The sequence below is a fragment of the Camelus ferus genome, chromosome 18, assembly GCF_009834535.1.
Source record: "Camelus ferus isolate YT-003-E chromosome 18, BCGSAC_Cfer_1.0, whole genome shotgun sequence".
Classification (NCBI taxonomy): Eukaryota; Metazoa; Chordata; class Mammalia; order Artiodactyla; family Camelidae; genus Camelus; species Camelus ferus.
Genome location: NC_045713.1, coordinates 9460860 through 9484641, shown reverse-complemented (window position 1 = coordinate 9484641; position 23782 = coordinate 9460860). Strand labels below are relative to the sequence as shown.

At 64.2% G+C, this 23782-nt stretch overlaps 1 protein-coding gene across 3 annotated transcripts in view; it reads left to right on the top strand.

Annotated features, from left to right (window-relative positions):
- Nucleotides 1-17156, top strand: part of TTYH3 (tweety family member 3) — a 29268-nt gene extending 12112 nt beyond the window's left edge. The window contains exons 2-15 of one of the 3 annotated variants that reach the window (XM_032459916.1): nt 2640-2809; nt 2946-3057; nt 3214-3434; nt 3762-3857; nt 5183-5255; nt 5533-5608; nt 7559-7614; nt 8245-8337; nt 8927-9019; nt 9145-9281; nt 10928-11101; nt 11498-11573; nt 12254-12354; nt 13980-17156. In XM_032459916.1, the coding sequence (XP_032315807.1) occupies nt 2640-2809; nt 2946-3057; nt 3214-3434; nt 3762-3857; nt 5183-5255; nt 5533-5608; nt 7559-7614; nt 8245-8337; nt 8927-9019; nt 9145-9281; nt 10928-11101; nt 11498-11573; nt 12254-12322 (1446 nt within the window). In that variant the 3' untranslated portion in view covers nt 12323-12354; nt 13980-17156. Of the gene's footprint in view, nt 1-2639; nt 2810-2945; nt 3058-3213; nt 3435-3761; nt 3858-5182; nt 5256-5532; nt 5609-7558; nt 7615-8244; nt 8338-8926; nt 9020-9144; nt 9282-9594; nt 9758-10927; nt 11102-11497; nt 11574-12253; nt 12355-13979 lie in introns of those variants that run through there. The other 2 variants (XM_032459915.1, XR_004312624.1) reach the window with 2 other exon arrangements.
- The last annotated feature ends 6626 nt before the right edge of the window (nt 17157-23782 follow it).

The window sequence follows — 23782 nt, the reverse complement described above, 5'->3', positions numbered from 1 at the left end:
CGCCACATGGGCTGTGGTCTTGGGTCTTTGATGAGTCCTGACGACTGCGTGAGTGCTGGCCTCGCTGCCAGGCTGGTCGGCTCAGGGCCCCAGCTTGGGTGCCGCCTGCCCTGTGCCCCCACCCTGGCTTCCTCGCCCCAGGGGCGATTTCCTCGCTAGAGGTGTGTAGGTGTGCTCATTTAAGGATCAGCTCGGAGCCAGCTGTGTTCTGGGTTTGGGGGTAGAGCCTGCTCTCCCAGACCGGCCCACAGTGATGGGGGGGACCAGACGGGAGAAGGGGTGGCACGAGGTGGGGCAGGGTGGCAGTGCTGGCCTGAGGGCTGCTGGAGGCCTTGGGGCGGGGATGCTGCCAGCCTGGGGCCCAGATGGGCCTGGTGGACAGGGTCTGTGGGACCCTGGGAGCTGGGGTGCCTGTGGCATCGAAGGGGGCTCAGTCCCAGTGGAGATGTGGCGCATGCTGTGGTCTGACTGAGGTTGTGGGAGGCGGCGGTTTATTCTGCCCTTTGCCTCTGACCTGTGAGAAAGGGACCGGCAGGGCCTGTAGCATCTATGCCTGATGTCCCGCTTTGTGTGTGTGTCTGTGTGAGGGCACGACCCACAAGACAGTGCTATTCCTAGCCCCCGGATGTTAACGCCTGGTACGGGGCTGTGTTGCGTGGGGTGGAGGTTGTGCCTGACACTAGGCTCCTTAAGGTGAGCATCCTCCCCTGTGACTGGCGCCTGGCCCTCCGGCAGGCCCGTGATTCCCTTCTGCTGTGGCCTGGCCCACCTCCCTGTGTGACCTTGGACAAGCTCCCCCATCCGCCGCCTCAGAGTCCCCTTTGATGTGAGCACCCTGGGACCTTTCGGGAGCCTTGAGCTGACGAAGTGGCTTTGGAGCCAGCCCCACTGGGCCTGCTCCCTCCCCTACCCAGTCGGTGAGCAGGGGTGGTCAGGGCCTGTCAGGCCCTCTGGCCTGTGCTGCAGCCTCGTGGTGGTGACCTGGCCTTCCCCAAGAGGGTGTCCCCACCCTGCGCCTTGTGGAGGGGGGCAAGGCCCAGTCTCCAGACAGCAAGTCAGCCCCCAGTTTGGCTTGGACTATGGCTGTAGGTGCATGCCCTGGTCAGCACCACTTGGTCAGGTGAGAGAGTCCTGCCTCGGGTGCAGGGGTCAGCCAGGGATGGTGGGCCTGGCAGGAGGCCTTTGGGGCCAGCTGCCTCCTGGGAAGGCAGGGAGTGCCATCCTATGTCTGCTGCCTGGCAACTGCCTCCTAGGAGACAGCTGCTGGGCACCTGGGCTATGATCCAGCTGTCCCAGTGCCTCTGTGGCTGAGCCTCTGGTCCCAAGGGGGCCCTGCAGTGGGCAGGTGGACCTGGGGCATTCTGTGCCCCAGTGACTCCCCAGGCTCATGGCCACACTGCTGACTGTTTGGATGTGGGGTGAGGGTGTTGCCAGGTCCCCAAGGTCTGGCTGTCTCTGCAGCAGTGCCAGCATGGCAGCTGAGGGGTGTCCAGTGGGTGGGCACCTCTGTGGTACTTCCTTGGCTCCCCCTCATGAGCTGTACAGGGTCGGGGCCAGCCTGCTACCTTGCAGTCCTATGCCAGCCACCACTCCCACCCTGACAAAGGATGGGTGCTGAGACTCCCCGAAGGGCTGTGATGTGGACACGCGGGTCCCTTCTCCATACTTTCTCTGAAGCCAGTTTCTTTATCAGTTGAATGGGGGTGAGCACCGGACCAGGCACACTGAAGGGCGAGGTGCCCGGGGGGCGGGGCAGGGCTGGTGCCTGTCCCAGCAGGTGGAGGCTCTGGGCTGTGTCCCCGCCCCAGGAGGCCCAGCCCACAGCTGAGCCCACAGTGGGCATCGCTGCTGGATCGAGTCAGCTGCTTCCCATGGGGGACGCTGGCCTTAGTGACAGGAGGGTGCTGGGGGGTTCTTCTTCCTCCCCTGATGCTTCCTGGTGCCTGGTTGGAGAATTCTGGGCCCTTCAGGCTGCGTGGGGCTGGGGCTCACGAAGGCGCTCAGATCCAGAGCAGTCTCAGCCCTGCGGGTGAGGATGAGGGTGGGGGCGTGGTGCTGACAGCCTCTTCCTGGGGACCTGCTGTGCCCAGCCCCACAGCAGGCGTGGGTGGCCTTCAGTAAGACTGTGCCTGCCTCTTCTGGGGAGGCAGCATCACCCCCTTTTTACAGACAAGGAAACTGAGGCTCAGGGAGAGTAAGGGCCTTCCTTGGCCATGTGGCCAGTTAGTGGCTGCTGGTTAGCAACTGGACTGGCCCTGCCCTGGGGCCCCCACCCACCCAACACCTCCTCATAGGGCCTGGTCCAGGACCCCTGTCTGCCTCGGGCTCTGGGGCCCAGGAGGTGGTGGGCTCCCAAGGGGAGGACACAGGGCTTGGGAGGGGTTAGGAGAGGGCACCTCATGGTCTTGCCCACTAGGTGGCGTTTGGGTTGAATCCTGAGTCTAGGTCTGAAGACGGTGAGCCTGGGGTCACAGGTCTGGGTGACCACAGGCATGTCACTCAGGTGCTGGGGGAGGGTTCAGTGGGAGTGTGTGCCCATCCCTTGACCGCGGGCGCTGGTGGGCTTTGCTGGTACCGGAGTTGGGTGCAGAGCCAGAGCGGGATCCACACCTCCAGCACCACTTCCCAACCGCCCTCAGGCGCTGCTGCTGCTGGGGGCCGCCGCGCTGGCCTGCCTCGCCCTGGACCTCCTCTTCCTGCTCTTCTACTCCTTCTGGCTGTGCTGCCGGCGACGCAAGAGCGAGGAGCACCTGGACGCCGACTGCTGCTGCACCGCTTGGTGCGTCATCATCGCCACTCTGGTCTGCAGGTGAGCGCGCGGGGCAGGCTGGGTGGAGGCGTGGCCCGCGGGGGGCGGGGACCCAGGCGGGAAGGGGCGGGCCGGGTGGCCGCGGGGGCGCCCCCGCCCTGAGGCCCGCCCCTCACGCGGCCCCGCCCTGTCCCAGCGCCGGCATCGCCGTGGGGTTCTACGGCAACGGGGAGACCAGCGACGGCATCCACCGGGCCACCTACTCGCTCCGCCACGCCAACCGCACGGTGGCAGGGGTCCAGGACCGCGTGAGTGGCCGTATGGGAGGGGGGTCCTCTTCCTGCTTCTAAACCGCATGTGTGCGTGTGTGCCCCAGCGTGCGGGAGCGAGGCGTGGGCGTGTGCGGGCGCGTGCGAGAACGGCTCCGTGCCCTCCCGGGTGACGCTGCCCCCAACCTGGCACAGGTGTGGGACACTGCAGCCGCCCTGAACCGCACGGCGGAGCCCAGCCTGCAGAGCCTGGAGCGGCAGCTGGCCTCCCGGCCAGAGCCCCTGCGGGCGGTCCAGCGGCTGCAGGGCCTGCTGGAGACGCTGCTCGGCCACACGGCTGCCCTCCCATTTTGGAGGAACCCGGCTGTGTCGCTGGAGGCGCTGGCCGAGTGGGTGGACCTTTACGACTGGTACAGGTGCGTCCCACCCCTCTCCTGCCCTCCCTACCTGGTCACTGCTCTCTGTGGGCCGGTTGACTCCCAGCTCCCCGGGCCTGAGGTCTTATGGATGGCAAGGGTCGGGGCCACTGGTGGCCACTGTGGAAGGAGTTCCCGTGGGGACATCTTTTGTAAGAACTGAGGCTAGTCTCCACATCCCAGAACTGCCTGTGCTTGGCCCGCTGCGTCCTGGGCTGTCTGCCTGGCCCTGTCCCCCCGGGCCCAGGTGCCTGCCCTGCCCCAGCCCGCCCTTGCTGCCGGCCCCCGGGGCCGCGGGCCCGGCCCATCTGTGCGGTGCGCCTGCAGGTGGCTGGGCTACCTGGGTTTCCTGCTGCTCGACGTTGCCATCTGCCTTCTGGTGCTCGTTGGCCTCATCCGCAGCTCCAAGGGCATCCTGGTCGGGTGAGTCTGTGGGCCCCTGGGGCAGAGGGAGGGGTGAGTCACCTGCAGCACCATGTCCCCTGAGTCAGTCCTGTCCCACCCTCCGCATCCTTACGTCCAGCCACAGGGTCTGCCTGACGGTGGGGCTCCCCACGGTGCGGCCCTGCTCCGACACTCCTCCCCTGCCCTGTGGCCAGCGTCTGGGCACGCCTGCCCCAGCAGTTCCTGGTTCCTGCTGTGCCCCTCCCCCACAGAGGCTCCTGAAGACCTGCCCAGGTCACCGAGTGCATGGGGCCTCCTGAAGGTCAGGCTGAGGGCCTCCTTCCTCCACCCCCTCTCTTTGGCCTAGAGGTAGTATGAGTTTGAACCCCAGTTCTGTGGCTCACTGAGCTGCCTGCCTTGGACAGGTGGTTGTTGGCACTGAGCCTCTGACTTCTTGTCTGAAAGAAAGAGAATGACAGCTCATCTGTAGGATAGTTCTGCGGGGACATCACCACTCGTTGCTGAACAAGTCAGCAGCCATGTCCTGGCGCCTCCCTGGGCCAGGCCCACGGGAGAGACCAGTGAGCGTGCAGGCCCACACTCAAGGGCTCCCACAGAGTGTGCGTGCCTGTGTTGGAGGTGGTGGCCCCAGGGAGGAAAGTGCAGCAGGTGGAGGGAGGGTGTGCAGGTGGGCAGGGGGCTGGCAGCGCACACACTCGGAGAGACCTGGCCAGGAGGGGCTGCTGGAGCCGACACCCAGGGGAGCCAGGGACCCCTGAACACCTGGGAGAGGGCAGCTGACCGCCAGTGCACAGGCCTGTGGTGGGTGTGCAAGGAGCAGCAGAGGGGCCTGAGTGGCTGGAGTGGGTAGGGGACAGGCGAGCTGAGGCCTCAGGGGAGGAGGGGGCCAGTGCCACAGGGGAGAACTCTGCCTGGAGGTCTGAGGCGGCGCCGGGTGGGGTGTGAGCACAGGAAGGCTTGGTCTCACACCAGGCTAACAGGCCCCACGGGCCACGCTGTGGGGTGCAGGCCTTGGGCCAGGGTGAGAGCTGGGAGCCCAGTCTGCTGAGGAGAGCGGCCTGGGGGTACGGGAGTGGGGCTCAGAAGTCGAGCCAAGCCCTGCCTCTCCCGTCCCCACTCGGGCTTCTCTCAGCCCCACTCTAGCTGCTCCAGTTCAGAGCGAATCCGTATGTGCCCGGCCTTCAGGCAGCTCTAGTGAAGGCCAGGCCATGGCGGGAGCCACAGCCCCTGTGTGGCGGACCCCTGGATGTGCCCTGGGACCTGGGCCTCTGGCCTGCAGCCTGGCAGGCGGCACAGCCCTCACCCCCACCAGGAGAGTGCTGATTGGCTCTCTTTGCCCCAAGGGTCTGCCTGCTGGGGGTCCTGGCCCTGGTCATCAGCTGGGGCACACTGGGCTTGGAGCTGGCTGTGTCTGTGGTAAGTGCTGGCGAGGACGGGGGGGTGGCCCCCATCTGCTAGGCCGAGGCATGGGGGACGGGGGTGACGGGGCACCACACTCATCTCCACTCCCATGACGACACCAGGAGAGCTGGGGACCTGTTCTGGGGACACAGCAATAATGCCCCCACAGGTTCACAGTCCATTTTCCTGAGACAAAAGCAGGCCCTGAGGGGCCAGGCTCTAGCCCTGAGAGCTGAGGGGTCGGCAGGGGGCCCAGTATGGTCATCTCATCCGCCTTGCCCACACCCCCCAGGGCTCCAGTGACTTCTGTGTGGACCCCGACACCTATGTGACCAGGATGGTGGAGGAGCACTCGGTGCTGAGCGGGGGTGAGTCTGCGGTTGGGTACCCGTGGGTGCCTGAGGGCCGGACTTGGGAGACCTCAGTGAGCAAGCCTGCCCTCGTGAGTCCTCCTTGGGGGAGGCAGGACCAGACCAGGAAGCTGGTGAGGAGGCAGGAGCACCTGTGAGACTCTGGGGAGGAGGAGGACAGGAGGTGAGGCTCATGGGGGTGAGGATGGGGGCAGGGAAGAGGGACCAGCATTTGGGGTGGGTAGCAGGTGACAAGGGCTGCTTCAGAACTAGTGGTCAGGGTGGCCTGCCCAAGAAGTGGCATGAAAATTGAGCCAGGGACGGCTGTGCAAAGGCCCTGAGACAGAGACAAACTTGATGTGCTCGTGAGGCAGAAAATAGACCAGTTGGGAGGGGAGACAGTGGGGAGGCCCGCAGGGCCAGGTGGCAGTCAAGAATTTGGGCTTTATTCTAGGGGGGCTGTTGGAGGGTGGAAAACAGGAGGCAGATGTGATCCATGGTTAAACTTCCTTTCCAAAGCCTCGGGCGCTGGAGCAGCTGTGGAGTGAGGGAGGGAGGCAGGGAGGCTGTTGCATTCCTGCAGGCAGGAGACAGCCGGGTGAGGATACCAGGATGTGCTGTGAGGGCAGAGCTGATGGAACTTCCTAGGAAGGTGGCCGTGGAGGAGGGACTAGTTGAGGGCTCCGGCCTCGGGTTGGAGCAGCTGCCATCACAGGGGCCCTCGACTGAGCTGGGGGCCAAGCAGGGCTGGGGCTGGGTACCAGGTGTGAGACACCCGGGAGGCAGGCACACGGGGAGGGGGCTCGGGCTGCGTGCTCCCCAGGCGGAAAGCAGGGGTGCGCTCCCCGAGGGATGGGCGTGCAGAGTGGCCTTGAAATGCTGGCCCTTATGGGACTGTGCTCCTCTCCTTGCCCAAGAAAGCCACACAAGTGGCGTGTGGGCTGGTTTTAGTTCATTTTGTTGAAGGAACCATTGGCGCGTAAGCCCGAGGAGCCTGCAGGAGGGAGGGCTGTCTGCCTGCTGTGGGGGGGCGGTGGGTCTATTTGGCTGGGGCTGGCAGGGCTAGTGACACCTGTCCCCACCACTGTCCTTGGCCCTGGTGCCAGCAGCCAGGCCTCTCTAGGTCCTATTGCTCGGGGGCTCAGCAAGCATGAGCAGTCCCAGCCATACGAGAGTGCTTGCTGCTGCCTGCAGGCCACGGCCAACTGGGTCAGGCGGCATGCTGGCTCCACTTACAGGTGGCTGAAGTCAAATGCCGGGCTTTCTCACGTTTTCCGACTTAAGCCTGATGGGAGCCCAGGCCTCAGGAGCTGAGCCTCAGGGGCTGAGTCTCGGTGCTGAAGGGACCAGAGGGCACAGGGTGGGTGGCGGTAGGGGTAGTCAGGGTCCAAGGCTTGTTCCTCAACTCTGGCTGGGCTTGTGTCTCCTGGGTTTTCAAAGTCAGAATTGTGTGTGAGTCCCCCCACCTTTGAGCATTAGACACAGAATCAACACCTGCTTTTTAGGGGGGAGCAGGCCACCTGCTCCCTCTGAGCCCCACCCCCCTCTTTGGGGTGATGCTCTGGTCAAAGAACTCTTCTGCCCAGCTGGCCCATGAGGGGACACCTGCCCGGCCGATGTCGGACCACTCGCCCACTCTCAGTGCTCTGTCTGCTGCTCCAGAGGGGAAGGAGGTGGGAGGCTGCCCCCAGGAGAGATCTGTGCCCGTTTAAGGCACAGAGCAAAAAACTCAGAGCAAAGGGTCTGGGCCCTGGGCTCCCTGGAGGCCACGCCCCCTCACAGGTGCACACGCACATGCCCGTGTGCAGACACACGTGTGCGCACACACGTGCACACGTGAAACGCATATACAAGCCAGCAGGCTTACATGCGACATATGTGATGGAGACACACGGACACAGACGTGTGGGTGCACACAGCACGCACGGCCGGCGTGTGTCGCTCAGCCACCCTGCCTTCTCTCCGCAGACGTCCTGCAGTACTACCTGGCCTGCTCCCCGCGTGCCGCCAACCCCTTCCAGCAGGTGAGCACGGCTGCTGCTGGCTCTGCAGAGCCTCTGGTCCCTGGCCGCCCCCCACCGACACCTGCAGGCTGCCAGGCCCCTCCTCACACCTTGTCTTACCCCCGGGGCTCCCGTCCTGACACCCTCAACAGAAGCGTTCTGGGTGGATGCTTAATGGCCCCACGTCCCTGGGACCTCTTTCTTGAGCTGTCCTTGGCCATGCCTGCAGGGCCAAGTCAGCTGTCTGGCGGGCGTGGGAGGAGCCCAGGGATGCCCCACAGTGGGGGGAGGGGGTCCTGTGCCTGCTGAGTGGAATGACTGGACGGGTGTTGTCAGGGGGAATTTGAAGGGAAACCTGTCACTCCATGTGACTGTGGCCCTCTGGGGTCCTGAGGACTGTTTATCTGCTTTAGAGATGCTGTACTTCCGGTGATCTGTGTTGTCTCTGGGGTGTATGGGCAGCCGGGGGCGGTGGGCCGGGGAGGGATGTCCCACAGGCCTGCAGAACAGAGTGCCAGGCCCCACCTCTGGGGCTGGCAGGAGCGCGGGGCACCGGGACTCGCCTGCCTTGTGTGTGGGTGGAGGCCTCGGGGAGCGAGGGAGAGGCTGCCCCAGCCCCTGCTGGCATCAGCTGGCCTCTCTGTGGAGCAGAAGCTGTCGGGCAGCCACAAGGCACTGGTGGAGATGCAGGACGTTGTGGCCGAGCTCCTGAAGACCGTCCCGCGGGAGCTCCCGGCCACCAAGGTGAGGGGCTGAGGGGGCGGTGGTGGGGCCCCCTTTGCTCATCGTGGAAGGGAGGCGTGGTGCAGACGCTGCTCCTGGGGAGCCCTGCTGGGGGTCTGGCCCTATTCATCCCTCTCTCCTTCCCGTCACGTCCCGAGGATTTGGGGTAGGTTTTACGCCACATGCACACACACATGCACATTCCAGGACCAGGTTCACTCCGCACACAGTATTTTGCATGATGTTTTGTTACTTAAAATAGCATGAAAATCTCCTTTGTCTTAAATTGCCGCTTAAAACGTGGTATTTAAAAGAAGCAGGCCCATGTCGAGGGAGACAGGGGTATTGGTGGTTTTCCTGTCGTAACAAAGGACCCTCATGTTGGCTGCATCGCTTGGGCGCTATGGGCCCACCCTCCTTGCTGTCCTCACATCCTGGCCGCCTCCTGAGACCAGGCCACAGACTCAGGGCCCGTCCTTCCTCAAAGCCCAGGGTCCTCTGGCTCTGTGCCGAGACCACTGGGGGTCGAAGGGGTCTCGATGGCAGAGTGGGGCAGAGGAGGCCCGTGGCTGGCTGGGGACCCCCTCCCGAGTGTGGTGCATGCCCCCAGGAACCCCTGCTCCGTGTCCAGGAGGTGCTGAACAGCACGGAGGTGAACCTGCAGCACCTCACTGCCCTGGTGGACTGCCGGAGCCTGCACCTGGTGAGAGCCGGGCTGTGGGGCGGGCTGTGCAGTGAGGGGCGGGGCGGGGCGCTCCAGGCTACCGTGGCCACCTGCTGCATCTCACCGTGCGCTTCCCCTCTCTCCTGCCGTCTCTGCGGCACTAGGACTACGTGCAGGCCCTCACAGGCTTCTGCTATGACGGTGTCGAGGGCCTCATCTACCTGGCCCTCTTTTCCTTCGTCACAGCCCTCATGTTCAGCTCCATCGTCTGCAGCGTCCCGCACACCTGGCAGCAGAAGAGGTAAGGGGCTCTGCCAGGTCCTGGGACCTGCCCCAAGCCACATGGGGCTGTGCCTTCTGGACACCTCATGTCCTAGTCCAGGGACAGGGACAGAGGCTTCCTCACCTCCTGACATCCTTAGCCTCCCCAGCATCTCTGAGGGTGGCGTGCCCCAGATGAGCAGCCGTTCCTGGCATGCCCCGGGAAGGCAGCCTAGAGGAGCTCCCAGCACAGGCGGATTGCCTCTGGGTACTGACTTTGTGCCCCACACCCTTCCACGCTTCTGCCTGGCTGAGCTCAGAGTGTCTTTTCTGTGCCCCCACCCCTCGTGCAGTGTGCAGGGATGCTGGGAGAAAGACCAGCCGACCGGGGGACTCTGAGCTGCTGCAGGAGCACCCCACATGGCCCTGGCCTCCAAGGTTTACTCAGCTGGGTGACTGGGACAGCAGCTGCCTCCCACGGGCCACAGTGTCTTTATCTTTGAAGTTGGGGTTCTGGTGAGCCCTGCCTCAGTCTCCCAGTCAGTACTGGATTGAGTGATGTATGGGGATACCAGGCCCGCCTTGCTTGGGCCACATGGGGCAGCCCCCAGACCCACCACCATCCCTCCCATTTGGGCTGTGGCTGCTTCCTGGTGGCCCAGCTTGGATGACAAGTAGCCCAGCTCAGATCTCTTCTCTTTGTCTGGATTTCTGCTCTGTTATTTTCTCTGGTGATGGTGGTCATGATGGTGGTGGTGGTCACGATGGTGGTGGTGGTGGTGGTGGTCACGATGGTGATGGTGGTGGTGGTGGTCATGATGGTGGTGGTGGTCACGATGGTGGTGGTGGTCACGATGGTGGTGGTGGTGGTGGTGGTCACGATGGTGATGGTGGTCACGATGGTGGTGGTGGTCACGATGGTGGTGGTGGTGGTAATGAAGTTGGTATCTATAAGGGGAGTGACTAAGAGCAAGCCCTGCAACCACGTGGCCTGGATTCTGATTCCACCTCTGCCTTTGCTCATTGGGTGACCTTGGGCAAGTGACTTAACCACTCTGGGCCTCAGTTTTTTCCTGCTTGTAGGATGGGGATTGAGAGAGCACATCCTCCCAGGACCCCATGAACGCTAGGGGAACCACTGCATGCAGGGGCTCAGTCCTGGGCGTGGCTGGTACTGGCTTCTTCTGCCCCCCTTGTCTCACTACGGGACCCAGCTGGTGGGGGGAGGTGGGATGTGAGCCCAGGCCTGTGCCCCCACCACCAGGCAGCCCAGGCAGAGTGTGATGAGCCCCAGAGGCCTGGCCCGTGGCTCCCTGGCCTTGTGCTGCAGCAGCCTGGGCTGAGTGGAGGGCAGAGGGCCAGAGGCAAGCAGTGGGGAGGGTTGGGCTCAGGCTCTCGGGGGGCAGGCCAGACTACGGAGCCAAAAGAGGGCCTCCTGCTTCCGGCACCTGGCTCCCCCAGGAGGGGGCCTGACCCCTTCTCTTAATAGGCAGGCAGCGTGCCTGTGTGTAGACTGAGGTATATGTTTCTTGCCCTCCCCGGGTGACTCGCCCGCCGTCCCACAGCGAGTAGGTTTGGGACCAGGATTGGGATCAGGTGTGTCTGCCCCAGGGCTGACCCTCTGGAGGCCTTGTGGCTGGCTGCCTCGCGTCAGGGCTGGAACCTCTGCCTGTTCCCTCCCTGCAGAGGCCCGGACGAGGATGGGGAGGAGGAGGCTGGCCCGGGGCCGCGGCAGGCGCACGACAGCCTCTACCGCGTGCACATGCCCAGCCTGTACAGCTGCGGGAGCAGCTACGGCAGTGAGGCCAGCATCCCGGCCGCCGCGCACACTGTCAGCAACGCCCCGGTCACCGAGTACATGTGAGCCCTGGGCCGGGCGGGGCACGGGCCTCCCTTGGGGGGGCTGCCCTGGCTGTGGGGGTGCTGGGCTGGCCTTGAATACCTGCTGCCCCCACATGCCAAGGAGACTCCTGCGTCAGATGGAGGGTATATGTCTGGGGTCGCCAAGGGCCGGACCGGCCACGTCATGGAGCCGAGGCCCTGGCAGGGCTGAGGCGGGCAGGTGGCGGCCGTGGGCTTGCTCTGAGCCCTTTATGGCTGTGGCAGGTTCCTGGGACCCCCAGGCCCTTGCTAGCGGCCGGTATGCAGGGTGGTGGAGAGAACACGTGGGTCTGCCTGGCTCCAGATCGGCCCCTGGCCCAGGGCTGGGACTGCCGTGGCCACTGGTCACTCACAGCCCCTCTCCTCACGTCTCAGGAGCCAGAATGCCAATTTCCAGAACCCCCGCTGCGAGAACACCCCCCTTATCGGGCGTGAGTCCCCGCCGCCTTCGGTAAGTCTCAGGGCAGGAGGTGGGTGGGGGACCCGAGGCCTGGGGTAGGGGGCACCTGTCCCCTCATGGTCTGATGTGGCCCTCGTTGACAGGGCAGCCCTGGGGGCTGCCCTGAGCCTTAAGTGCCAGGGCCGGCTGGGGCTCCCTGGGGGGGCTCCCAGGCGGGTATCCGGCCTGTTGAGACTGGGCTGGGTGAGCGCTCATGTTCCTTGAGGGCCCCGGCATCTCTTCCCACCCTCGCCCTGCTTCCTCTTCTCCCTCCTCCACTTTCTGAACTCAGCCCTGGTCTTGGCTCCTGGCTCCTCCAGCAGGGCCTAGTGTCCCCTCTTGTCTTTGGAGTAAGACATGGAAGAGGGGACAGGGTGATTTAGTACCAAATAAAGGAGCTCGCAGAGAGGCCAGGGGCCCTGGCGGGCTTCCTAGAGGCTGTGGGCCTCAAAGAACATAGCTAGAGAGGCCGAAGCCCACCTTGCTTCAGAAATAATGGCCCGCGTGTGCAGTGGTCCCATCGTGCCCCGTGGTACAGAGCCGGCCTGGGTGTGTGCCCCCAGGCCATGCGGGCCCCAGGCCATCGCTGCTCAGGCTGCCCTCCTACCTGTCAGCCTTGGTCTGACCCTGGCGTTGAGGCCGCCCTCTCTCTCTCTCTCTCCCTGCACTCCTCCCACCCTGGGCCCTCCTAGCGCTATCTGGCTGCCCTGGACTCTGGCAGCCACACGGGCTGGCAGTTTAAGCCCATGGACAGTGCCTGAACGTTGTGGTGGCCGTGTCCTCAGAGTGACAGGTACTGACCCGCCTGGGTCCCCTGCCCTGCACCGCCTGCCCGCCCGCCTCTCTGCTCACTGCTACCCCTTTGGGCCCATCTGCCAGGTCCTGGGGCTGCCTCAGCTCGGTGCCCGTGGGGCCAGCCTGCAGCCGGTGCAGGCGCAGGGACTTTGTGGCCCCCAGCCCAGACACGAAGACCCTGGCCCTGGGCCCATCATCCTCATGTCAGAGGCCACGAGCCCCTCCACAGAGCCCCCTCCTCACCCCAGGGCCAGCTGCAGGTTGGGCCCTGCCCCTCTTGTCACCTCCCAGCAAGGAGACCGCCCACCCAGACCCCTGTGTGCTGGCACGCCTGCACCGGCGCCTGAGCTCAGGGAGGCAGAGCGCGGGTGAGCGAAGGCGCTAGGCTGCGTCCAGTAGGCCAGGCCCTCAAGGTGCCGCCCTGTGTGTCTGGAAGTGCACACAGGTGTGTGCAGATGGACGTGCAAGCTGCTGCAGCCGCCCCCACATAGCGCTGTGCACCTGCTTGGGCTCCTTCAGGGGTCTGGGCTGCTGCCCACCGCCCCCCTCCACCGCATGTCCCTGGAATGACACGGCTCCCAGTGCCCGCTGTTACCCCCTCCAGCTTGCCTTCGTGGCCTCCGATGGGTGCTTGCAAACTTCTCCCCCACCAGGAGTTCCGGGAGAGCTCTCAAGGACTGGGAGATTGTCCCGCCTGGCCTGGGCACTGTGGTGTGGGGACTTGGGTTGCTGGAGCCCCCAGGGATTGGTGGGGGCGTGTGGCTGTGGAGTCAGCCTGCCAGGCTCCTTCCCACTGGCGACCCTTGGCACGTGCCTTGGCTTTCGTCCCCTAGATGGGTGTATGGCCCACTTCACACTGCCCGGTCTTAACACACGTCTCCACGGGTGTTACATGAGCACACGGGCACACCGCAGGGCCTCTGTGCTTCAGGTGGGGTGAGCGTGGCCGGATGTGCAGGCCCTCCCCAGCTGCCCGTTCCTGCACCTGTGACCCGTAAGGAGCCCACAGTGTGGTTCCCACCCAGTGGGTGGCAGCAGCACCCCAGCCTGAGGGGCCTGGGTGGCTTTGGGGCCCCCTTTCCCCGAGGTGATGGGCAGAGTGGCCCCGGAGTTGCCTCACTCCTGTGGCCCACGGCCCTGGTCTGACCTTTTCTCAGACACAGCCTGGCCCCACCTTTGCCCGACACTGTCCTCCTGGGTGCCCAGCCAGGACCTCACAGAGGGAGGAGGGGGCAGCCTGAGCATGGCTTTCAGGTCCTGGGCGTGAGGGGTGCAGGTGGGGGGCCTCCAGGCCCCGGGTCTTGCAGGGAGCAGAGCTCTGCCTGGCCTGAGACAGGAGATTGGGGCTGATGTGTTTATCTCCCTGGGAGAGGAGGCTGGTCCCCAGTGTCCTCATCCTGAGCCTGGGGAGTAGGGGCCAGACCTCTGCTTCCTTGGGCTGCCACTGAGGCAGGGCTCAGGAGTCCAGGCCCTGGAGCAGCCAGTGCTTCCCAGAGCCCCTCCTCCCGGGGTCTGTCAGCTGTACCTATCCCGCCCCAGGGGTGCTCCTGGCTCACCCCCCGAGGCCCATGCCCAGCCGTGCCCAGCGCCCCACTGACCGCCTGCCCCTCTGTCTCCTTCCAGTACACCTCCAGCATGAGAGCCAAGTACCTCGCCACAAGCCAGCCTCGCCCGGACCCCAGCAGCAGCGGGCACTAGACCGCCCGGCCGCCGCCCACCCCACGTGCCAATCGCCCTGCTCCTCCCTGTGCCAGCCTTGCTGCTTACTCCCTGGTCCCCTGCCGGACCCTCCGCACGTACGCCAGGCCCGCTGCAGGCACCTCTGTGGCCACTCGCCCCCCTCCTCCCCTTCCTGCAGGGCCGTGGAGATGCCTGGCGCAGTCCTGCTGGTGGAGACGGGGCCGGGGGCCCAAACCTTCTCCTCCAGGGTCACGCACCTGGACACGTAGGGGTGCTGCTCCAATACCTGGGCCCTCCAGCCCCTCCCGCCATGCCCCTCGGCCCCCTGGAGTTGGGGATTTGCAGAGCTCTGCTCTGGGCCAGGTGTGTGGTGCTGGTGCTGTCCCTGCCGCTCCCTCTGCAGCACACTGTCCCCGCGGACCCCTGCAGTCTCCTGGGCTGGCACCCGCCTGCCCCTGCCGTCCCACAGCTCTGTTGCTTCTCCTGCGCCCACCACGTCTCTGCACCTCACCTCTTGGTTCACAGGCAACGCAGCGTCAGTCTCTGCTGGGCGTCGAGGGCGGCCGTGGGCACCTGCCTGCTCGGCTCCCACATGTGTGGGGACCACTCGCCTCCCTGCGGATCCGTAGCCCTTCCTTCTCTTGCCCACCCTGCCCTGCCCCAGGGTCCTCTTTGGTCAGTTGCCTGAAGCCTCCTGGGGGGGCCCCACTTTCTCTCCTTCTCTCCCAGCTTTGCTCTCCCCCTCAGCGCCTGCCCTGCCCGTGGCACCCAGCCCTCCGTGGCGGCAGGAGACAGCAGGTGCCGTGCTGAGCCCAGGCTGCTTGCCCAGTGCTGGCCGCCTTCTTGGTGCCAAAACCCCTCCCCCACCCCAGAGACTTGGCAGCATCTTCTGGTTCGTTTTTTGCACTAACCACACTTGTCATCTCTAGGGCAGGCGGGGCTGCGGGCTGAGTGGCGCCCCATTCTCTGTTCCCTTTCCAGGACAGGCACAGTGTCCCAGAGCTGGCCTTGGGGTGGACCCAAGCTGGCTGTGAATGTGCCCTCGGCCCCTGCCACTCCTCTTGGGACTAACCACTAACCTCACTCCAGTCTCTGGGGCCCCAGCCAACCCAGAATTGGAGAGTGTGACTCCAGGTCCAGGCTGGAGATGAGGCCCCTGGTAGCCCAGTGGGAATCAGGCTGGAGACTTGGGGTGCTGCTGGGAGGTGCCGTAGACCGAGAGGCAGCCCGAGGGCCTGGAGACCACTCCCTGGGCAGGTGCTGCCCTGAGGGGGACCGTGTCCTCAGGAATGAATGTCCCTTGGGCTGTAGGACTGAGGTCCCTGTGGCCTCGGTCTTCCTACCTGTGAAGTGGGAACAAGGCTTCCCCCAGGTGCTTTTGGCTCAGTGTACAATGTTTGCTGTGTTTCCTGTGGGAAGGTGGGGACACCCTCAAATCAAGACGGGAAGTCCCCTGCCTCTCCCAGCCCTGCCCAGCCAGCCTGAAATGGAGGGGCCGAATGTGGGCTCTGGCAGCTGTCAGGCCAGAGGCAGGAGGGGGCCACTTGGCAGCCACACGAGGGCCTGGGCTGGGGTTGCACAGGGGCAGGTGGGAGCTGGCCCAGCAGTTTACAGACACGGGGGCTCTTTCTTCCAGAGCAGCAGGGCAGTGCCCCTCTCCTGGGGTGGCCTGGGAGAGACCACCGTCCTTTCCTCTGTCATCCCTTCTTTGTGTTGGTGTCTGGGACCAAAAGGGTGGGTGGGCTTGGGCCCGGCCATATCTACCCCCATCCTGGGGCCTCCACCCTGGGAGGGGAGAGGAGTGAGTGGGCAAACATGGGGGTGCCCCAGGAGGGCCTGTGGCCCTCAGCCTCCCGTCTGAGCCCTTGCACGTGGCCAAACCTCATTGACGGGCTCCAGGCCCTCACTGTTCTGGGTCCCCCACAGCGCGGGGCGAAACCCACCTGCCCGGTTTTCCTCTGGGCTCCACCCCGGCGGAACATTCCTGCCTAGGCCTCCAGGTGGGAGTTGCCGGCGGTGGTTGTTGGGGCGCCCGGCGCTCTGCCATCGCTCAGAAGCACAAACGGCCGCCCGGCCCGCGAGGCCTCGTAAATGTGAAACGCCCGCAGCTCGGGAGCCGGGCGCTGCGGACCTGAGCCGCTCGGGCCCCCGTGCGTCGCGCGCGTGTGCCCGCCCGCCTGCGACTCCACCGGGTTCCTGCTTCTCACTGCGGCTGAATAAATGAAAAGGGGGGCAATCAAAAGGTGCAAGGCCAAGGCCAAGCTCAGCCCCGGAGGGGGACTGCTTCCGCCGTTGGTTTTGTGTAGGCTCTTAAGCTTTCGGGCCCCCTTTCCTAACGAGCCCTGTTCGGGTGACCTCCCCACGTCCGCTCCCACCCTTCACCTGTGCGCCTTGCTCCCCGCGGGGCCCGCAGCATCTGGGGGTGGTGTCCTTGACCACGTGGGTGGGAGGGAGCGACCCGGGGCCCCTGCTGGGCTAGGTGGGCCGAAGGGGCTCCAGCTGGCCGCTGGCGATGGGATTCCCTGTGCAGGGGCCCGCCCCCACCCTCCCTTCGCCTGGTGCGGCGGGGTCGTCAGAAGACTTGACCCTTCCCCCCCAGCAAGCCACACCCACCCCATCTCACTATGCAATTCCAGTCCCAGCTCCATCCCCACCCCCACCCCAGGGCCCCAGCACCGCCGGGAGTGGGGGTGTGGTCGGCAGCGCGGCTCAGCTCCGGACGAGTGGGAAGCAGGGCCTCTTGTGTGGGACATTTTCGTTTAACCATAATGGTTGAGTGCCACACCACTTTATATTTGGTATGTATAGTATCTCTCCCGAAGTAATTCTGTTAAGACCCCCCTCCCGGCCCTCGCGCCCGCCCCGCCCCAAGGTGAGCTGGCACCCGGGGAGGGGAGCGGAGCCTGAGGCTCGGCGTCCTCCCATCTCCGTGGGGCCACGGCTGTGTGTGCTGTCGCTGTGTCTTTTTTTTTTTTTTTTAACGGGGTTTGGGGTTTGATTTTTATTTCTCTGGGGGCTTTATTTTTCTTGGCAAATACTAAAAATCTCGTCAATGTAATTTCTGTGGTTTCTATTCAGCTTGGGTTTCATGTTTTAAAGTAAACAAATTTTAAAAAACAGGCCTCTCTTCCTCCGCTGTTTTGGCTCGCGCCCAACCCTGTGGGCCGGGCGGCCACGCGCCGGGCGCGGGGGGCGGTGCTCCCCCGCCGCGCACGCCTCCCTGCGGCCTGGGCCTGCGCTGGAGCCGCCGCGCCGGGTGCCCCTCCTCCCGCCGCCGGGAGAGGGACCGCCGGCCCGGGGCGGGGGGTGGAGGGCAGAGAGGCCGTGGGGGGGAGGTGTGTCCCCAGAAGAAGCACCTCCTGAGCGCCCCCGGGGTAACTCCTCGTCCTTCCGGCCGCCCCGCCCAAGCGGGCTCCCCGGCGGTCCACGGGCGCCCCTCGCCCCGCGCCGGCCTTCCTGGAGTCCTCGCTAGTGGGCTGCGCCTAGGTGGGACTGGGCGGGATCACGCTCGTCATCTGAGAGGCGGGCCCAGGAAGGTGCCCTGTTGTCCGAGGCCGCGAAGCCCAGCTCATAACCCTAGGGAGGCGGGAGGGATACCACCCCCCTCACAGGGAGACCCTTGGGACCTGTGGGGTCGGAGGAGGCACATGCTCCCTGAGAGCGTTTGTCGCCGGCGCCCTGAGCACAGGCGAGCTAGGAAGCTGTGAGACACGGGGCTGCGGTGGCATTGCTAGCACCTGGGCTCCTTGCTGTCAGCACGGTGGGCACCTGGGCTGGTGCGGGGGAGCCGGGCGGAGCCGCTGCCTCCTGCACACGCCTGCAGCCCGGTCCAGGGCGTTGATTTGACTGGCTTCTAGGGAAGGAAGCCCAGGATGCATGTGCACTGAAGGGGGCACCGCTGAGCACCCAGCATGTTGCCATGTGGTGAGGAGAGTGAACTGGGGACCTTTGCACCAAAAAGGTGAGAGAGCCTCAGGCTTGGAGTGAGTGCCCAGGCCCATGAGGGAAAGGCTCCGGGCACGCCCTGCCCCTCTCGGACCTCAGTTTCCTGTCTGCGTAGCAGGGCAGGTACAGTGACATGCTGGGTCTGGAGGCTGCATATTCCTCAGCTCGCAGCCCCTGCTCTGGCACAGAGCCATCAGTGCAGCACCTTCGGACCTCTGTTCTGACCCTGGCCCCTCCTGCCTCCTCCCTATGAGGACCTTTGTGATTGCATCAGGCCTTCCTGGATAATCCAGGGTGATCTCAAATTCCTTAATTTACTCACATCTACAAAACCCCTTTTGCCATGTAAGGTGACCTATTCACAGGTTCCAGGGAGTAGGACTTGGACATCTTTGGGAGCCATTTTTCTGTCACACATGGGAAGATAGTCTTGAGGATATCTGAGGAAAGAGAGCTCCAGGCAGGAGAGCAGCCAGCGCAAAGGCCCTGAGGCAGATACATGCCTCTTGTATTCAAGCTAGGAGGGGTGGTGACCGGAGTAGAGGGAGGAGGGGGAGAGTGGCTGGAGGTGAAGTAAAGGTTGGGGGGATTGCCAAGGGCTCATGGGCCTTGTAAGGACTTTGACATCAACTCTGAGGGAGATGGGAGCCATGGAGGGTCTGAGCAGACTGGCATGACTTGACATTCATTTTAAAGGATCGCCCTGGCTGCTGAGTTGGGAAGAGGACGAGGTCCGAAGAGGCAGACTACTAGGAGGCTACTGTGATGCAGATAAGAGCTGAGGGCGGCGCAGGCCAGGGTGGTGGCCAGCTGTGGAGTGGTGAGAGGGATCGGGCCCTGGAAGGTAATGCCAGGAGCACTTCCTGGAACAGTGTGTGGAGGTTTGCGGTCTGGATCTAGTCGTGTTGTCATAGAGGTGGGATCTAGGGGTGCTCAGAGGTCCAGTCTGGGACGTGTTGAGCCCCAGGTGTTCACTGGATACCCCAGGGGAGGTTTGGAGCATGGCGGGATTCTGGGGAGAGCACTGAGAGGGGATGGTCTGCTGGAGTCTTGGGCATTGTACTGTTTAAAGCCACGAGCCTGGGTGATGTCCCCCAGGGAGTGGGGCAGAAGAGGAGATAGCAGGACCAAGGGTCAGGTTGGGGGCCTCCGGTCTGGGGTCTGAGGGGTGCAAGGGGGACCAGTGAGGCAGGAGAAAGCCAAGACAGTGGGTGTCCTGGGAGATACATGAAGACAGTCTCGGGGAGGGGTGAGGGAACATGTCAAATGCTGCTGGTGGCCAGGTCCACGAGGACTAGGCAGTGACCAATGGATCTGGGGACCTGGATGACACTAGACAGGAGCAGGTCCGGTGAAGCCCTCCAGTTGGCATGGGGACAGCAAGAATTGACTCCTTTTTTGAGTTTAGCTGCAAAGTAGAAAAATGGTGCTGCAGCTGGCGGGTGGGAGTGACCCAGAGAATTCTGTGTGTGTTTCCTTTTTTGGGGATGAGGGGAAGTAATTAGGTTTTTATGTATTTATTTATTTAACGGAGGTGCTGGGGATTGAACCCAGGTCCACCACTAAGCTAGACTCCCCCACCAGCCCGTGTGTTTTGACATGGGGAAATAACAGCGTGTTGAAAAGGCTGGCAGGAATGGTCTCGCGGACAGAAGTGGCTGTGGCAGGGAAGAGGGGACAGTCCATTGGTGGAGTGATGTTGCTGAGTTGCCAAGTGGGGCTGAGACGTAGGTCACAGGGCAGGGGATGGCCACAGACAGGAGCTCAGTCCCCCCTGCCGGCCCGGTGCTCAGAGCACATGGGCAGCATGGGGCTGGGGTGCCAGATGGTCTCATGGAGTTGAGAGAAGGCTGGAGAGGAGGTGGGGGGCTGTGGGAGAGCCAGGGGACCAGGGACAGTGGAACCCCCAAGGGCCCCTTACATGCATGGTCTAGAACTCAGGTGAGACTCCCCAAGAGGGGAAGCAGCCCCTCTGGCTGCCCAGGTATGGGAGGGTGGTGAGCAGGCGAAGGGCCGGACGCAGCAGGTCAGAGACTACAGGCTGGGCCAAGAGAAGATGTGGAAGTGAGAGAGGCCAAGGGAGGTGAAAGTGACTTCAAGGCTGTGACTGGACCCTGGGATTTCAGCCAGGGGAGGACAGGTCCTTGAGGGGTGCGGGATCTGGGGTCCAGTAGAGTCCAGAAACCAGAGGGAGTGAGCTGGACAGACAGGAGGTGGAGGCAGAGTGGGACACTGCTGCTGTGGGGTGGGCAAGGTCTGGGGAATGGCCATGGGTGGGGACCAAGGAGGGGGCAGGGTATTGGGGGAGGGGCCACCAATGGTGTAGGAAGGGTCTCAGAGGCCAAGTCACCAGGAACAGACTCAGGACACTCAGTGTGGGACAGAGTGGTTGTCAGCCAGGAGGCAAAGTCTCCCTGGGACCAGGGGGCCTGTGGACACCCACGGGGTGGGGGCAGCAGAGGCTGACTTGGTGGGAGGGGGCAGAGGAGGAGGGTCTGCACGAGGTCATAGGAGAATCTCCAGGAGGAGTGAGGTGTGAGGACAGCAGATTCCCGGCAGGGGGTGCTGGGTCCTCAGAGGCCGAGACTTGGCAGGGTCAAATGGACACTGTTGGAGGAGCCACCTGGAGTTCCCAGTGGGCTGGGCAGGCCTGGGAATCTGCATTCCCAGCAAGTTCCCAGTGACCGCAGGCTGCTAGTCTGGGGCTTAGCTGTGACCACCGCGATCAAGCAGGAATGAGCGGTCACTTGGCTGAGGTGGAGGATCTGGGGATTCCACCAGGATGGGCTGCGAGGAGATGCAGCAGCCAGCCCCACGCCAGAGCTAGGGGGCAGGATGGTGGCAGGGGAGGCCTGCAGCAGCTGGCTCAAGCTTGCCTCTTGACATCACATGTACTGCATGAACCAAGTATTGGTCATAACCAATAGATTCCAAACATTGGCAATGTAGCAAATATGGGTAATAACAAAAGATTCGTGATGTGAACTTTTAAAAGCAAGCAAGGCGCTGCAGAGATGGGGTCTCCTCCTTGCCACTCGGGGGCTCCACCCTAGATCAGGGTGGGGTCCTGGGAAAGGTGGATTCGGGGTGGGAGAAACTACCAGCTCTGGCCACCAGGTGGCGCCCAAGGACCGTGGTGGGTTATATATGTTGAGGGGGTGTCCTTGACGCCTGGGCAGGCATGGGGGAAAGCAGCCACAGCTCCGAGCCCCCGAATTCAGCATGGCTGCATAATCTGGGCAACCTCCAGGGGCCAGGACGAGGAGCTCCTCGGTCCCTGGGTCCACGCCTAGCCATGGGCCAAGTGCCTTCTGTGTGTCCAGCCCTGGGCTCAGAAAGAACCTGGGGAAGGGGTCACATCCAGGAACACGTGGTGAGGCTGGGCCTGGGCACATGGGCCTGGGGTGGCAGCAGGACCGGCCAGTTGGTCTGACAGACAAAAAGATGGGGCTGGCTCTGGTCCCCCGCCTCCCGTGCCCTCTGATTCCAGGCCCAGAGAAGGCAGGACTGGCTGAAGCCACCAGCAGGGTCGGGCCTCTCAAACCTCGAACCTTGGATGGAGCTTTATGAAAAGCCCTGGTTGCCTGCTGGTGGTTGGGCCGGGTGGAGGAGGGTCCTGGAGACCGGAGTCCACAGCCCACCCTCCCTCCCATCCCTCCAGGCATCCTGGCTGGTCCCCTCTCTGCCCTTCACCCAGGCTGTGCTGAGACTGGGAACAGCTTCCTCTCCCCACTCTGCTGCTGCAGGGTGTCCCTGCTCCAGCCCAGGTGAAGGGAAGCTGGTTTAAACTGAGCAGGAAGGGGCCCACCCTGGCACCTCTCAGCCCCTCCAAGACCTGGCTCAGCCTCTGCTCTGGCTGCACGGAAGCCAGGGGTTGGGGGAGCACCCAGCAGCCCCAGTGGTTGCGGTTTTACTCTTTATTTTTGGAAGCCTGCAAGGGACCAGCCGTTTGGGAGGGCCAGGCTGGGCCGGGCTGCGGGGTGTGGGGCCGCCTGAGCCAGCCAGGACCTTTCCAACTGACCACTGGCCGAGTGCGTGGGTGAGGGGCGACGATGCCACCTGGGGGTGGGACACTGCTGCCCCCAGTTGTGCCTCGGGGAAGGGGGCATCTGTGACTCGTCTTCTGGGAGAAGGGGGAGCCCGCCTCACACCCTGAGGGCGGCAGATGGGAGAAGTCAGGCTGCCCGGTTCCTGGAAGGCCTCGTGGACCTGCTTCCCCTTCTGAGGAAGGGGAACTTCCCTCCTCCCTCAGCTTCTCGTTTAAGGGGAAAGGGGAGGCGGGTACAGCTCAGTGTTAGAGCGTGTGCTTAGCATGCACAAGGTCCTGGGTTCAGTCCCCAGCACCTTGATTTAAAAAACAAGGGGCCAGGATGCTGCTGGCCTGTGCCCTTCTGTGACCCCTCCCAGGCCCAGAGCACCAGGGTGTCCCCCTTTCTCGGACTGAGGTCAAGGCTCCCCCCACCAGCCTGGTCTCCTCTGCCCTCCCTGCTCAGCGCCCCGCCCCATGGGGCAGCTCAGACCAGCTGTGACCTGCCAATGGAGTCCCCCTGCCCCGGCAGGGGCCTCCGGGCCCCACCTGTGCCCCAGGGCCCCGCCAGCTCCAGCTCCGTGGGGAGGTGATGCCAGCGCAGCTGGGGCCCTGGGTCTACACTCGGCCGGGGCAGAGGCTCCTCTGACTCACACAACAGGAAGGGGGCCCAGGGCCTCTGCCCGCAGGAGGCAGCGGTTCCGCTGACACCCCCTACCCCCCCCCCAGTGTCCCTACCCGGCTGGCACACAGTGGATGCTGAGGTGAGGCTGGGGGCGTCTCCCGGATAGGGGTGAGGCTGTGTAATGGTGAGGGGCCCTCCTTCCCTCCCACTGGCCCAGTCACTGTCCAAACCACACTGCTGATTCAGTCAGGCCCCAGCCAGTCCCCCACCAGGCCAGGGCAGGCCCCGGGGCTGAGGAAGGGGCTCTCCCTGGGGGTGCTGCATGTGTGAGCCTGGGTCCGGTGGGGGTGGGGCTGGCATTTGGCCCCCAGATCAGGGACCGGAAGGGAGGCACCCTTCCCACCACTGTGTCTGCTTGCGGATGTGCTCATAGGGCCAAGCTTGGGGCAGTGGGGGGGGGGGGGGGTCACAGGGACCGTGCAGCCGCAGGGGCAGCTGGGCTCAGTCTGAGGAAGAGGAAGTGAGGGCTGCCCCAGACCAGGGAGGGGTGCGGAGGGGGACTCCCCAGCTGAGGCCAGAGCAGCCCCTCCCCACTCCTGCCATCACACAGGCTTGATCTGAGGAAGAGCCGAGGAGCTGCTTTCTGCAGAAAAGCAGTGCAGGGCGAGTCCTGGCCCAGAATCCTGGGGCCAGTCCAGGGCCAGCAGCATGGGCAGTGGGGGACAGCTGGCCTCAGAGTGTGAGCTCTTTACCAGCCCAGCTAGACCTGACCTTGGGCATCACTTGCTCTGAGCCTGTTTCCCCATCTGCACAAGGGGGCAACAATGTGCCGTCTGCGTGCCCGTGACAGGGGTGAAGCCGGGTAAGGAGGTCCCTGGCCAGGCCACAGCCAGCCCCCGTCCTCCTGCAGAGAGAGCTGGACTCCCTGGCAGCTGTCCAGGGCCAGGCTGGCCCAGGCCGCGGCTGCAGAGCCTCAGCGCTGCCCGTCGACTAAGACCTGCAGGCTCAGAATGCCTCCCGCTCCTAGGCGGGAGCCACAAGAGACCTTCCTGCAATAGCTGGCCTGGGGGTCTCCACCCAGCAAGCCCCCAGCCCAGCTGGGTCCACCTCCCACCGACCTGCAGCTCAGGGCAACTTCCAGCCAAGGGG